We start from the raw sequence: 14602 nt of genomic DNA, 5'->3' as shown, positions 1-14602 counted from the left end.
ATTTAGAAGCTGAACATGGCACCAATCTTCATTATTTCCATCAATACAATTATATCCCTGCAAGAAATGACAATGGAGCTGCAAAAATATGAGTTCTCTCCACAAAAAGCCTAATCAAAATCCACTCCTAGAGGCAAATTCAACTTGGTACTTATACAAAATGATTAGGAAGCATTCCCCATGAAAAGGAGGAAGCTTTCCCCACCAAAATCCCTCAAATAGTGGATTTGGTTTTCAATACTAGGAATCTGCATTAAATGACAGGGAACACATTCCTAAATTTTCTCATTCATTGGAGCTCCATAATCTGTGTAATAATTTCAAAACATCTTCTTGATTTATTATTTAATATTGATCCTCGTGTAGTAGGGAGCAAGTCCCTAAATTATCTCCTTCTCCAAATCTTCATAATCTGCCCAATATTCTCATAATATTCCACAAAAATAAATAATATTAGACACAAATATGCAATTATCCATAAACCTTCCTAATGAACATATAAAAGTTAAAAATACATTATCTAATGCAAAAAGAGGGGTTTAATGCGCTGAAGGATGGATAAATGGGCCTTAATTTATGTCTAATTTAGAGGCCCATCAGGCTCCATAATACAATTATGATAGTAGAGAGTTAAATTGATTTGATTCCCATGACTATCATACTCCCATTGATTGCAATCTCCAAAATTCAACCTGCTATATTTCATTCGCTTGCTTAACCTCCTCATGGTGACCACTGGGGATCTGTTATTCCCCTTATTATCCTTTGTATATAAACTCTATGATTGCATGCTTCTAGAAAAGAGGAGGTGCCATGTGGGGTTTACTCTTGTGGGACCTACCCTTAAACAAAATCGTAGTCACATCCTTATGGAATATATCGAAATTCTACTTTCCCATTGATCCATAATGTTCCCAAAGCCAAACCAGTTCTCTTGTTCACTATCTTGTGACCTTCTTGGTTACTCTGTCATAAGACATGAAAGACATAAGAATAATGGAACTTAGAGAGAGATTCTCGAATTCTTTTGAGTATAATCTTCAATTTACTTTCTCTAAAAAAATAGCTACCACAAGGTAGCATATATAATTCTTGAATCCCCAACAATCATTTAGTTAACCAGGTTGTGAGCATAAGCCAAAACTAAACATTAAAAAAGTACAAAAGCTTTTGGTTAATTATTTGAACCTCTTCCTAATACCCACATGGAAAATATTTCAACTTTTCTATTGGAACCAAGAATAATCCATGTACCCCTGCCCCTCCCATGGCCACCACTCATTTTTAATCTATAAAATATAGAAGTTAATAATTTTACTCTATATTATTATCAATATTTTCTCATCATAATAATATATAAAGATATTTATTTATTAATATCAAAAAGATATTTAAAATAAATAAATGTAAAATTTTAATATCAAAAAGATATTTAAAATAAATAAATGTAAAATTTTAATAGTCATATAATTCAATTAGAATTGATCCAATTTAATATATATGTTAAATGTCATATAGGTATATTCATTTTTCTTGATAATGGTGACTTGTTTAGAATCATTTATACAAGATATTTCCAAAAATTCAAATAAAAATAATATATATACGTTAAATGTTATACGGGTATATTCATTTATACAAGATATTTCCAAAAATTTAAATAAAAATAATATATATATATTAAATGTTATATGGGTATATTCATTTTCTTGATATTGGGTGACCTGTTTGGAATCATTTTAAAATCATTTATACAAGATATTTCCAAAATTTCAAATGACAAAAAAATATTGAATATCTGGTAAACAAACTATAAGACAAGGAACAGATTACTAAATCTTTTACCTTGAAGATTAAAGCCTAACCAAACGATAACTATCACACGTCAGATCCACGGTGTCAGTAAAAAGCCACAAATCCATCCACGTCATCTCAGCATCCAAGCTCACAAATCCATCCACGTCATCTCAGCATCCCGAACTTGAACCGTAAGGTGGGTTCCAGGTCGTGCTCAAATTTCGAAACTTTACAGTCTCTTTAAAAGCTATAGATGTCTATTCACATTTATCTCCATGCATGCTCTACGATATACATTGCCTGGAAGTTTTTCGAGCTTCGCTGACTCTGCTTAACTACGGAAGTGAGGTAGGTTTTCCCTCCATGGACAATATTTGGCAGGATAATGAATTACAGTATTCCTTTTCCTTATCTTTGTTGAATTGTGACGATGGTTGTCACAGGTGCTTGCAACAATGAAAATGACAAGGCTTCTGCTTCTCTCTTTCTTCTGCCTTTTATCCCTAGGCCTTGCCACGGTAAGCTTACTTTATGTTGATGACGTAAAATTTCTGATTTTTTAATCAGTTTTAATCCATTTATGATGGGAAGGGTTCGTGTTTGATAAAATCAGTAAGGTCCCGATCAACCCAAATGCAGGGTTGGTCCTGAAGGGTCAATCTTAGTCCTTTGATTAGCTCGGGAACCACTTTTTTTTTCAGATTTTGCTTCATTTCACCTTATGTGGGTATTGGCATATTTACATGCAGGACTGGAAAAAGAACTTAAATTTATTTATTTTTGAGCGATCTTCATGGTTGTGGGATTTCAGGATTTGGGGATATTTTTTCAGTTTTTTGTTTATTCCTGCATGTTTCAGTAATATACATGAGTTTGAATATGTCAGATGTTGTTTCAATTTGGCTATTGTATTTTAATTGTTGTTTTGTGTGAGCAGGATGAAATTGTAGCTGACATCACTTGTCAGGCTGAGGCTGGATTGCAATCTGAATCCAGCATTTCCCATGAGTGGGAAGGCGAGTTTTTTCCTGGGATTCGAAAGATAAACTATGAGGTATGGGCTTATTATCATTAAATGATATAACTTTTGGTATTTCAAAACCATGATCCTTGGCTGCAGACAAGGGAAAGGGTAGGAGTCTTGATTAATGGTTAGCTCTGTAAATTATGACTAGAGTAGGTGAATCCACTTCCCTAAAACTCTTATTTAGCCGCACTTCAATAAATTGATGTTTTCTCACCCATTTGATGAGCCAACTCATGAAGGGGTAGCGTCTACCCTCATTTTGGGGCATGCACAGAGAGACTAATGGGCTCCCCCACACCCCCCTCCTACTCCACCTTTGCACCAAAAAAATAGATCCAACTAAGTAGTGTTGAAGAAGTCTTATCAACCAATGCCATATCTGATTATCTAATTGTGACGTAAGTTGTCTCCAGTATGTAGACTCTCACAAGATTCCTTTGGCAATTTTGAGTTGCTGCATTGATTCATGATGGCTGAAAGAATACGCTTTGTTTAGATTTAGAAAAAGTTAAAGGTGATGGACATCAATTCCTTGGCTAGAAGTATAAGGAACTCATTGGAGCTATTTCAACTTTACTAGAAGAAAAAGAGAATCTTTAAATCTACATTTATATTAAAACCAGGCAATGGAAGATTCCTAGAAATTAGACGCTGACCCTCGGTGGTTTTTTGGACCGAAATGTGAGCCAGAGGTGGGGTATTTGCCATCTTTCCATATTAGTGACTTGTTGGACCTATATGTTAGCTCAGGGTGGTGAAAGAAAAAGAACTAGAAAATCATAAGTTTGAACTTCACATGGAAATCAATCTGTATGGCAAAAATTCAAAAACAAACTAGGTAAATTTAAGATAAGTCGGTGAGATCTATTTATGCTTTTGAGTTGCATTACAAAAAACTATAACTGAAGCATTAACGGAGGGATTGGTTAATGACAATAGGTAGAAGGTTTCATTCTTTAGAGAGGATACCCAAAGCTCCAACAACAAAACGGATGTAAAATTAAAAACACAAAGCATAAACACAAAATACTGGATCATCTCACGGTTACCCATGACATGAACTTTATCAACATGAGTAAAAAATATAATACAAGTATATTTCATTATTTGAGAGGATACCCAAAGTTTCAGCAACCAAAAAGATGTAAAATTAGACACAAGTACAAAAACAAAAGCCTGGATCATGTCATGGTTACCTATGACATGATCTTTATCAAGATGAGTAAAATACTAAAATATAATGTATATTTCATTTTTTAAAGAAGAGCATTCATTCACTAATTTATAGATCCAACTGTTACCTTGTGACTGTAAAAAATTTACTTTTAAATATTACGAGGCAAGACTTGGATGAAACCCATTTCAATGTCTGTCATCTTTTGTCAATGATAAATAGTTAATTTGTGGTTATATGGGAAGGGTCTTGCTTTTGTGTTTTTGGATCGACTAATTTAATTGAAATTCTATTCTTCGTTTGTGTGGTTGTTTTTAGGGTCCGTTGAGTAAGAACCCTCTGGCATATAAGTGGTATAATGCAGAAGAAGAGATTCTTGGAAAGAAAATGAAGGTAGATATTATAATTCTTTTAAATGTTTCCATTTCTGCTGCCTATATCTTGTATCATCAGTTGAATTTCAGAATGATGCCTACTCATATGCATCATTAATCCTTGTTGTTATAATTACAGGATTGGTTGAGATTTAGTGTTGCTTTCTGGCACACATTCCGTGGGACCGGTGCTGATCCATTTGGAGCTCCAACAAAGAGCTGGCCATGGGAAGATGGCACAAACTCATTGGCTATTGCTCTACGCAGAAGTAAGATTAGTTTGTTGATTTTTTCGCCCTTTGATTTCTCTTTAAGAATGCAAGCATTGCTGTGCTTGTATGGACCTTGTTCATTGATGGTTTCTTCTTTGGATTGTATTAAACATTACACATATATCACTTCTATTTTATGCTGCATTATTAGATGAGGTGTTTATTCCCTGAACCTGCAAGTTACTTGTTTATACAGTGAGAGCAAATTTTGAGTTTCTCAAGAAGTTAGGAGTTGAGAGGTGGTGCTTTCATGACCGGGATATTGCTCCTGATGGAAGAACACTTGCAGTAAGTCCTCCAGCAAGCTTTTCATGTAAAAGTATAAATATTCAATAAATTGAATGTATAAAGCAAGAAGCTTGATATTCGTAGTGCACTACAAAATTTATTTTTATGCATTGCTAGAGGACTAACTCTGATAATATGGTAGTATAAAGGTATAAATAGAAACATTATTTGATTCCTATGCATTTCTAGGTTAATAATCCAGATATTGGAGCATAAGAGGATTTAGTTAAATTATTTTACGTGTCTTTTCTTGAAATATTTGTCATTTTCCATAGCGGGATGCTAATTGTGTTAAACAATGTACTTGATAGAGCATATGGAACAAGAAATTCTGACCCTTATATGCTTATGTATCTGATTTTAGGAATCAAATGCCAATCTAGATGCTGTTGTTGCTCTTGCCAAGCAGCTTCAGGTAAGAAGATCAGCATTTTATTCCTTTTTTTAATGCACAAACGATACAACAGCTAGACTTAATATTTGATTTGAAATGGTTAGGTGCAGAATACTCGTTTTCAAATTTCTCTATTTCTTCATAAAATCCTAGCTATTTATGTTTTGATTAGTTGCTTCTTTTAATATTGCTGTCTGTTGATTGCAGGAAGGAACTGAAATTCGTCCTCTGTGGGGAACTGCCCAGTTGTTTATGCATCCCCGCTACATGCATGGAGCTGCTACAAGGTTCTTGAATTAAGATTTATAGCGTTTGATCATTTTTAAATGGATAGGTTAATACTGGCATTTTTCATATCTCTGTACTGGTGTTTTTAATTCTTCCTTGTCTGATGGTTCAGTCCAGATATGCATGTCTATGCATATGCTGCAGCTCAAGTCAAGAAAGCTATGGAGGTATAAATATATTTTTAATGCCTGTTTAGGGGTTGGGGTGTGCAATTAAGTCTCTGAAGTGCATGAAAATGTAGTTTTTTAGCATCTATGCTTTACTAGTAATCTTGTTGCCTAGGGCAAAAACATTACTTCTTTCATGATCGTGGATGAGCTTGTTGGACAGCGTTCAAGCTTAAGTTGAAACCATAGCAGATTCTGTTTGATTCATGGCAATTGCATTTTCTGCTTAATTGAGGACACTCACATCGTTGTGGCACTTTCAGGTGACAAATGAACTAGGGGGAGAGAATTTTGTTTTCTGGGGTGGAAGAGAGGGCTATCAAACTTTGCTGAATACTGATCTGAAAAAGGAACTTGACCATATGGTCTGTGCATCATGAAACTCTCTTTTTTTCTTCCTGGTCCAATCTGTATTCTGTTGTGAAAGCTCAATTTAAAGTTACTGCTGGATTTTCCTGTTTCGAGGTCTAACTATGAATCATGCCAGAACTTTCACTATTTGATGTATTTCATTTCCTTTGAGAATTCACATATGCTCTCTTTCATGTTTTTGCTTGTGTAAACTAGAAGAAATGTGTGGATAGCAAGATGGTCATGCTTGTTTGTTCAAGGGAACCCCTTTCTAGACAAATTTACACTCAGTCAGACTTGTATCATTGACATGAATCTCTTCAATGTATACTACAGCACAGATGAGCTTAACATTGATGTTGAATTTTCTGGAAATAAACTGTGTAAGATTTTTGACTTTTTGTTTGTCCAACATTTCTAGTGGACACTCGTGACTCCACCCATTGTCAGGGACAGTGCTAGGCTGAAAGTTTATAGAGTGAAAATAATAGATAACTGGTGTGAAAGGGAGTAAAATATTCAGGAGACCATTGTGAAATATGATTAAATTAGTCAAATAACTGTTGGTAAAATTAATAAAATATTAAGGGATAAATAAAGGAGGAAAGCAAATTCGAAATGATTAAATTAGTCAAGGAGTGAATCACTTTTAAAGCAATATGTTGTTGGAGTTGGTTGATTGAGCCTTTGCCACAAACTACTTTGATGGTAAAAGTTGGGTAAAGAACTTCATTCAACAAGGCACCAGCTCAACCATGAGCCAGCTGGGTGTATGCATATGTTAAATTTAGGTATGTTCTATGCTTAGAGCAATTTATTTCAATTTTCATAGTTAGCTCAATATCTTTTCCAGATTAGCAATCACATCAGCATTAAAGTAAACTGCAGATAGAACCTAAACATAAATCACAGAAGACAAGCCAAGACAAGAGGACACAAGATGTGGTGCTAGCCAGGGACAAACGCCAATGTGGGGAAACCCTTGATCAATTCTTCTTATATGTTCTTTAATAGTTCAACAGAGAGAGATAGTACATATACATCAGAAGTCAACATATTGACTTATCTAAATAAGAGCAGAAATCTTCTCTAAGAAGATAGCATATGAGGTAGCTGATCTGAGCTGAGTAGAAAGCATACTGCTTCCACTGATCCAAGGTGACTCCATCACCATGCTGTTCCTCACTGTGCTGCACCTCACTGTGTTGCACTCAATCATCATGCTGGACCTCATTACCATGCTGCACACATCATACTGCTGCACCTTATCATCATGCTGCACTTGTCACTGTGTTGCACTCAATCATTGAGCTGCTCTCATCACAGTGCTGCTCCCATCACTGAGCTGCACCCAATGCTGCACCCATCGTGCCATTGCACTCACCAGTCTTAGCTGCTTGCTATGGCTTACAGCCTAGCAGAGCAGCTAGACTCCTTTAACAGGTCCAAGGTGCAGTCTCCTAACAGTCCTTAAAACATGATTATGACAGCCTATAGAGTGGCTGATATCCTTCCAGCAAGAGCTCACTCAAACCTCCTACCAGCAAGCAGTTCAGCCCTTTAATTTGACCCCTGAAACAGCTCTCAAATGTACACGCTGATCAGTCTCTTTCTTGCTGTGGTTGAGGTTCTTTTGACTGCTGAAATAGGCCTCCTATGACTGCGATCAGACCTTCCTTTCACAGCAGCTATACCTCTCCCTTAATGGCTGCTAGGACTCTCCTCCTACTGCGGCTAGAACATCTTTTAAAGACAGTGTTTAGGGCTGCCTTGATTTAGATCAGCAGTTTAGGCAGTAGGGCTTCCTCATGACAGCAAAGTCTTTTACAAGTTAAGACCTCCTTTGACTGCGTCCTTGATTCTTTTAGCATAGTGGATGAGGGCATGGCATATCCCTCTTAACAGCGTCCATAGGGCTGCAAACGTCCTCCTAATTTCTGCGGCTAGGGCTTCCTCTAGGGCTCCTTGGATAGCGTTGAAACTCCCTTAGATAGAAGACCCTTTTCTTGGCTGCGTTGAGGGCTTACACTTTTACTACCCCTCTTGACTGTGGCTAGGGCACGTCCAAGACTCTTCCTTCTCATGGCAGCGTTCAGATCTAGGGCATGCCTTCTCCATGACATCGTTGAGCTAGGGCATCCTCTCCATGACTGCGTTTTAGGGCATCATCTTCATTACTGCGTTTTAGGGCATCTTCTCCATTAGGGCAGCATTGTCGTCTTAGGATCTCTCCTCCCACCAAAACCCAAGACAAGTAGAGAGGAAGAGATCACAAGAAGTTTGTGTACAAATGACCTTCAAGGCACCTCTATTTATACTAAAACGTTGAGCACAAGTGGGGGCAATTTGGTTGCTGGCTGCCTTGACGAATTGTCCCATAACACAAATAAATTCATATCTCCATGAATACTTGTCGGAATCAGATGATCTTTAGATCAATCCTACACCTCTCGATGAGAGGGACCCAAGAAAATAAAAAAGCTCAGCTGCCATAAATAAGATGACCCACATGGAGATTGGCCCTAGTTGCCAATTTTAACAGCATACTACAGTTAAGATGGATTTAACCTGCCACCAGTAAAAATGATTTATTGGTGGGGTTGGTTATTAACCTTTGCTACAAACTACTGTGATGGTAAATGTCACGAGTTATTTTCTGCCTCCTATTTCATATAATTTTGAGCAATTTTAAAAATAAGTTGTGTCAGGTACATAACAGTATCGTTTTTTAGGTTAGACTCTTAACATTGAAAGAAAGCATTTTGTTGTATCTTGTATAATGGATGCTCCATGCCTGGATTTTTCGTGTTTTGCAGTTTTTTGTTAAAAATGGTACTATGTCAATCTGCAGGCTAGGTTTCTACAAGCAGCAGTCAATTGGAAGAAGAGTATAGGCTTCAATGGTAATATTTTTTCTTAGGCCTATACTTCTAGCAAATTAGAAAAATTTGAGTTTGGGTCAAATTCCCAGTGAGAAGGAAAGCAGTGCCTTGCTTTAGTTTATGTCAAACTTACAATATCTGCAAAGCTTGATCGAGGGGATATTCATTTTCGCTTTCTACTTGTCTTTAGCATGGCTAAGCCTTCTAGTTTTGGTTACAGGAACTCTTCTAATTGAACCCAAACCACAAGAACCTACAAAACACCAGTAAATATCGTTCCTTTAATATTTTTATATGAATTCATTGTTTTCTGTCTTCATCCCCATGCTTTTTGTTCCACTTTTAGAAGTTGACAGATTTAATGGTAACTTAAGATTTGGTTATCCTTTTTGCCAGGTATGACTGGGATGCTGCAACAACAATGGGTTTCCTGCAGAGATATGGCCTTGCAGGTGTGTATTTTGATGATTCTCGAATGGTTTTCTTTAGTCAGAGCATTGCATATGCTTCTGTAAAGTATTCCAGCCTCCTAACTGCACATATAATTTGTCTGATCTTACATCTAGCCTCCCAACTGCACATACCATTTTTTTTTTAACTTTGAAGTAATCCATCCAATGATTACATCATATATTTAAGATCTTCACATTGTGTCCATTATCCTTTGGTTACAACAGCACATTTGTATTAATGAATTCATATAATTTATAAAGAAATTTCATGCTCTTATTTTTTTTTTTAATTCTGGCTCCACTGCATTTGACATGGTTGGACTTTGCTGATGCCTGTTTAAAACCATGCTTGAATTCGTCACAATGTTGCATGTACATAGTTCCTGTAGTTTTTTATTACAAAATGAAGTCTTTCCTTTTCCCGTAAGGAATTTGGCCATGGAAGTTTCCCGGTGGCATTTCTTTGGACTTTTGGCTTTTTGTCATTATGTGCATGTGAAGGGATTGTGTTTGGGGATATTCCTTGTTTCATAGGTTCATAATCTTCCCTCTAATTCTATGTTCTCCTGTAAACCATGTTTGGGAATGATTTTCGAAATTGCTTTTCTTAAGTTTTAACATGTACTATTTTTAGTTGCTAATCAATTTTCGCACTTGACATGGCTGGGCTGCAATCCAGATGAATTTAAATTGAACATTGAGTGCAACCATGCAACCCTCTCTGGGCACAGGTAAGCAAACTTCCCACTATGTAAATTTTTATGAAACTGCTAACTCTGGGGTCATTGGTATCTGGTAAAGTCAGTGCAGAGTCTGTCAGTTAATTAGTCTTTCATAGTTACATTTCCTTGTGATCTCTCCCAACGACCACATTTTATGCTTAATTCTGAATGTTTACAGTCCAGTAGTAAACTGGATGATATATTTGGGAATTAAATCATAATGACTTCTTTTCAGCTGTCATCATGAGCTGGAAATGACACGAATTTATGGGATGCTTGGTAATATTGATGCAAACACTGGAGATGCCCAGACAGGTAACGGGGCCTATAGTCCTGTGTTATTTGACTGATGTTTCCATATTCAAGAATGGATCACTTCCTTTTTTGAGCTAATGTTTGATATTTTGTGTTCTCTCTAGGTTGGGATACTGATCAATTTCTCACAGATATTAGTGAAGCAACTTTGATCATGTTGACTGTTATAAAAAATGTAGGCCTCTACTTGCTTTCTAGCCAGAGAAGTCTCTACTTGCTTTAATATTTATGAACATTATGAAAAATGTAAAGCCCTACTTAAGTTTGAAAATTGTGCTCTTTACTTACATGGCATCTCTACCTTCTATGCAGGGAGGGCTTGCACCTGGTGGTTTCAACTTTGATGCAAAACTGTAAGTACCCTGGAAGTCATCAACTTACACATTCCTCATGGCCAACAATAAAGGACTTACATGTTCAATATATTCAAATGATACCACTGTTACTGTGGAAGTCCTCAACTTACACATTCCTCATTGTGGCCGGCCATAGAAGATTTACATGTTCAAGACAACCAACTGAAATTCACCACTTTGTATTTAGACAACAAATTTCATTGGATGACATGAATGGATGAGTTTTGTTTGAAAATTGATACTGACCTGTTATGTGTAGACCTACGAATGTCATAGTTCAAACTAACCCCTAGCTGTTAATTTTTTAGTAGCATAGTTTCAATGATATTTGACTCCATGATTTAAACTCAGTTGCTTTATTTCTAGATCAAAAAGGATGAAATTTTTATAGCACTCATGGTTCATGTCATTGTATTTCTTTTATTGTCATACCTTATGGGTCCTCTCCAGCTTGAATCTATGCGATGCCTGAATTTCTAAGCTATCTCACTATAGTCGCATAATCGTATAATGGGATTTTGTTTCACATTACTACTCTCGTTCCTGGGGTGCGACTCTCTTCATTGATTTGATAATATCCTCCCTCACTCTGGTATTAACATCATTGGTGGTTTTGGTGTGATGTGGGCCCTGTTTTGCTTGTGGCTGTTATCTATGTGGTGTTCTCCTGTGGTTGTCATGTAAGCCCTCTTTTGCTTGTGGTTGTTATCTATGTGGCATTCTGCTGTCATGCTTTTTGTGTCCTCTCTGGCTGGTGGTTGTTATTTATGTCATTTCCAGGAGCGCAAGCTGTCTTACTATATTGGCGTATCCCAATGGGATTTTGTTCCACATTAGTACTGTTTATATCTTTTTTACTTCCATTGGTGTCCGAAACCTTTGTGCTGGTTAACTTACTGGGTAGAGGTTGGCATGCATACTATTCAAATGAAATTTTGTCCTCATTGCTGGACTGTCTCAGGTGGTGAATTGAGGAGTAACCTATTTGTGTCTACATGAATGTGTTTTCAACTATTGGAAATGGAAATGGCAGGAAACTGGTAACGACAAGAGTGTAAAATTGTTGGAAACTTGGGCAGTTTGCATGGGAAACTACAGGAAATGGGGAAACAGTAGGAATGACTTCCAGAAATGGGAACATCTTTTCAAACAAAATCTGCCTAAAAACCCTGCTGTAATGCTCTTCTTTTTGTTAGTTTGCTTCTCTCTTAGAAAAATCAGAAGTCAGAAGAGATTTTCATCACTTTGTATGGCTTTTATTTTACATGTTAGGGTCTGTTTTTTCTTCTAGTTTGGAGCTTTAGAAAAAGTAAACCTGCTGGAAACTGCCGGCAGTTTCTGGACACTTGGAAAATTGCCCCAGATGTTCCAGGAAATCACTTAAAAACGGCTGAGCAATTTCTGGCAGAGTTACCTTAGTTGCTAGATTTAGCCCCATATCTGACTCCAAAACGTATAGGAATCGTAAGCTCAGCGATCTGGATCCAGTTCTCCAAATTTTTGCTCTCTTTTTGTCGGCTTTGTTTTTGGCAATCAGACCCGTATCTATTTACTGGGAAATCGGATCAGATTTTGGGAAGCATTAATAGGTTAGGGAAACCGATTCCATTATACCATGAAATCCATAGTTAACAAAGAAAAACACCTTTAAAATACACAAACACGCACGGGAAAGAAATAGAGGGAGCCACTTACTAATTGACTTAACTAAAAAGGAAACAACTTGAAGTCCTCACACTACACATCAAAAAAGTTTACACATCAACAAATTGATCCTTCTCAATGTTTAATAGAGCTGAGTCTTTGTGACAAAGTTCTTCCTCATACTGAATCGTAGAGGACCTCAGTACTCCCGGTGCAATTATGGAATGCAGATTGAATTGTAGTTGATGATATAATATCAAGCTTATCTATGTTCTCAATTTTTTTTCACACAGGAGGAGGGAAAGTGTAGATGTAGAAGATCTGTTCATTGCTCATATATCAGGGATGGACACTTTGGCGCGAGGATTGAGAAATGCAGCACAACTGCTGCAGGTGAACTTCTGTATTCTTTCCTAATATATTTTTAGGATTTGACTTTTGCTTAAATAATATTCTTGATGATAACCTTTGCCTTTTCCACTGTGCAGGATGGAACATTAACAGAGCTTGTTCGAAAGCGTTATGAATCCTTTGATTCAAAATTGGGAGCTTCAATTAAGGTCACCGCAACCCATTTCATATATTTACTGTCCTTTTTTCTAAGTCATGTCTACATCATTATGAGATCCGTAGAATATATTAGCAAAACTGGGACTCCCATCTTGTACACAACTTGGTGCCAAATCGGGGCTGAGTCAACTTGGCTAAAGCTAAAACTCCAGAAAAAGTCAGGAGTATTACTTCGACTCCTGAATAAACTCAGGAGTTTTCAGACCCACACTGGATAAAACTCGGCAGTTTTTCGAATGAAATTTTGTTAATATTTTGCCCAAGGAACCTGATTCCCAAGTAAACTTTTAATCTGTTTTATGCATATTCTTTTACAGGAAGGCAGTCTCAGCTTTGAGGAACTTGAGAAGAAAGCTATAGAGTGGGGTGAACCTCCTCTCACATCAGGGAAGCAGGTGATATTTTATGGATCATTTATGAATTGGCATATGTGATTCTTTTGGGAACAATTACTAGATTCCTAAAAAATGTCTTCCAATATATTTATTACCGATTTCTTTCTTGCAGGAACTCGCCGAGATGATTTTCCAGTCATACCTGTGATTTCACAGTATCATTTGGTTGATTATTGCATATAATGCACCCATATTTTTTAAGAATGGACATGTTCAAAATCATCTCTGTAGAAAATTGATAGAGTGCAAAATTTAATATTTGACCGCTCAAATTGTTAAAAGTGGTAAAAAATATTTTGCACAAAGATCAGGGAACATGTAAATCTTCATATTTTTAGTGCTTCTTGTGACATTCTAAGGGCCATTGCTATTTTTCCCTTCTTTCAATATAGCTCATGTACAGCTTATGAAATTTAAATCAGGAAAGGTGCAAGTAAGCTAATGCATTTACTATAAAGCAGTTCATATGAGGCTAGAAGCCAATTTCAAGTTGGATGTACATATAATGATCGTAATGCTCTACTTTGTGTGTTAGTAATGCCCTTTTTTGTTACCATTGAGTTAAAATTGCCTGGCCGTTCCAACTAATGTGGAAAATCCTGCATTCCCCGAATGATTTACTGCCAGGTGCAATATAGCTGGCTACCCTCTGCCATTTGTGTTACAGCTATTACCTTACGTGTTATTTGATGGGTGGCTATTACCTTAGGTGTTCTTTGATGGGCATTCTGGGAAAATTTTTGATAAAATCCCGCAGAAATCTTGGGAAATCGGAGTTAAAGCTGTTAAGTTTCAAGATTTTGGGTGCCCTGGGGTTTTTGATGGTGCTGAATCCATTTCCACCATAAAAACATAAAAACAGAATTCAACCATTCAGATTATCAGATTTTTTGAGGAAAATATGGCCAGATGGCGACGGCGACTTTTAGGTAGACAACGCCGTTATTTGATCCCATCCATTTCCAGTTTAAACCATCAGGTTTAGACCAGTTATGTTGAAAACTGGTCCCTTTCGGGAAAAAAAACTGAGTAGGACTGGTCCAACTCACCAAAACTTACAAGATAAATAACAAGTGTCCTTTCTGGGTAGCCGAAATTGAATGGAAAAAGTGTAAAATGCTTAGTGAATCTTAT

The 14602-nt window shown here is 36.7% G+C and overlaps 1 protein-coding gene across 2 annotated transcripts; it reads left to right on the top strand.

Moving 5' to 3' along the window:
• The first annotated feature begins 1994 nt into the window (after positions 1-1994).
• LOC149218386 (xylose isomerase-like) lies at positions 1995-13925 on the top strand. Of its 2 annotated transcripts, XM_089383933.1 has the most exons (21): positions 1995-2145; positions 2241-2315; positions 2735-2851; positions 4317-4391; positions 4512-4641; positions 4841-4932; positions 5297-5347; positions 5534-5613; positions 5727-5781; positions 6045-6146; positions 8984-9035; positions 9235-9280; positions 9411-9466; positions 10146-10197; positions 10424-10503; positions 10608-10678; positions 10816-10856; positions 12797-12896; positions 12992-13063; positions 13391-13468; positions 13581-13925. In XM_089383933.1, the coding sequence occupies exons 1-21, from the start codon at positions 2077-2079 to the stop codon at positions 13614-13616; spliced, it is 1530 nt and encodes a 509-aa protein (XP_089240059.1). In that variant the 5' UTR covers positions 1995-2076; the 3' UTR covers positions 13617-13925. The 2 variants fall into 2 exon arrangements, with proteins under 2 accessions (XP_089240059.1, XP_089240060.1); XM_089383934.1 differs by lacking the exons at positions 1995-2145; positions 2241-2315 and adding an exon at positions 2415-2520.
• Positions 13926-14602: the final 677 nt, after the last annotated feature.

This window comes from Pinus tabuliformis, chromosome Q (assembly GCF_031772625.1).
Source record: "Pinus tabuliformis cultivar Carrire ecotype Pingquan chromosome Q, CPIR1, whole genome shotgun sequence".
Taxonomy (NCBI): Eukaryota; Viridiplantae; Streptophyta; class Pinopsida; order Pinales; family Pinaceae; genus Pinus; species Pinus tabuliformis.
This window is presented reverse-complemented; position numbering and strand designations above follow the sequence as displayed.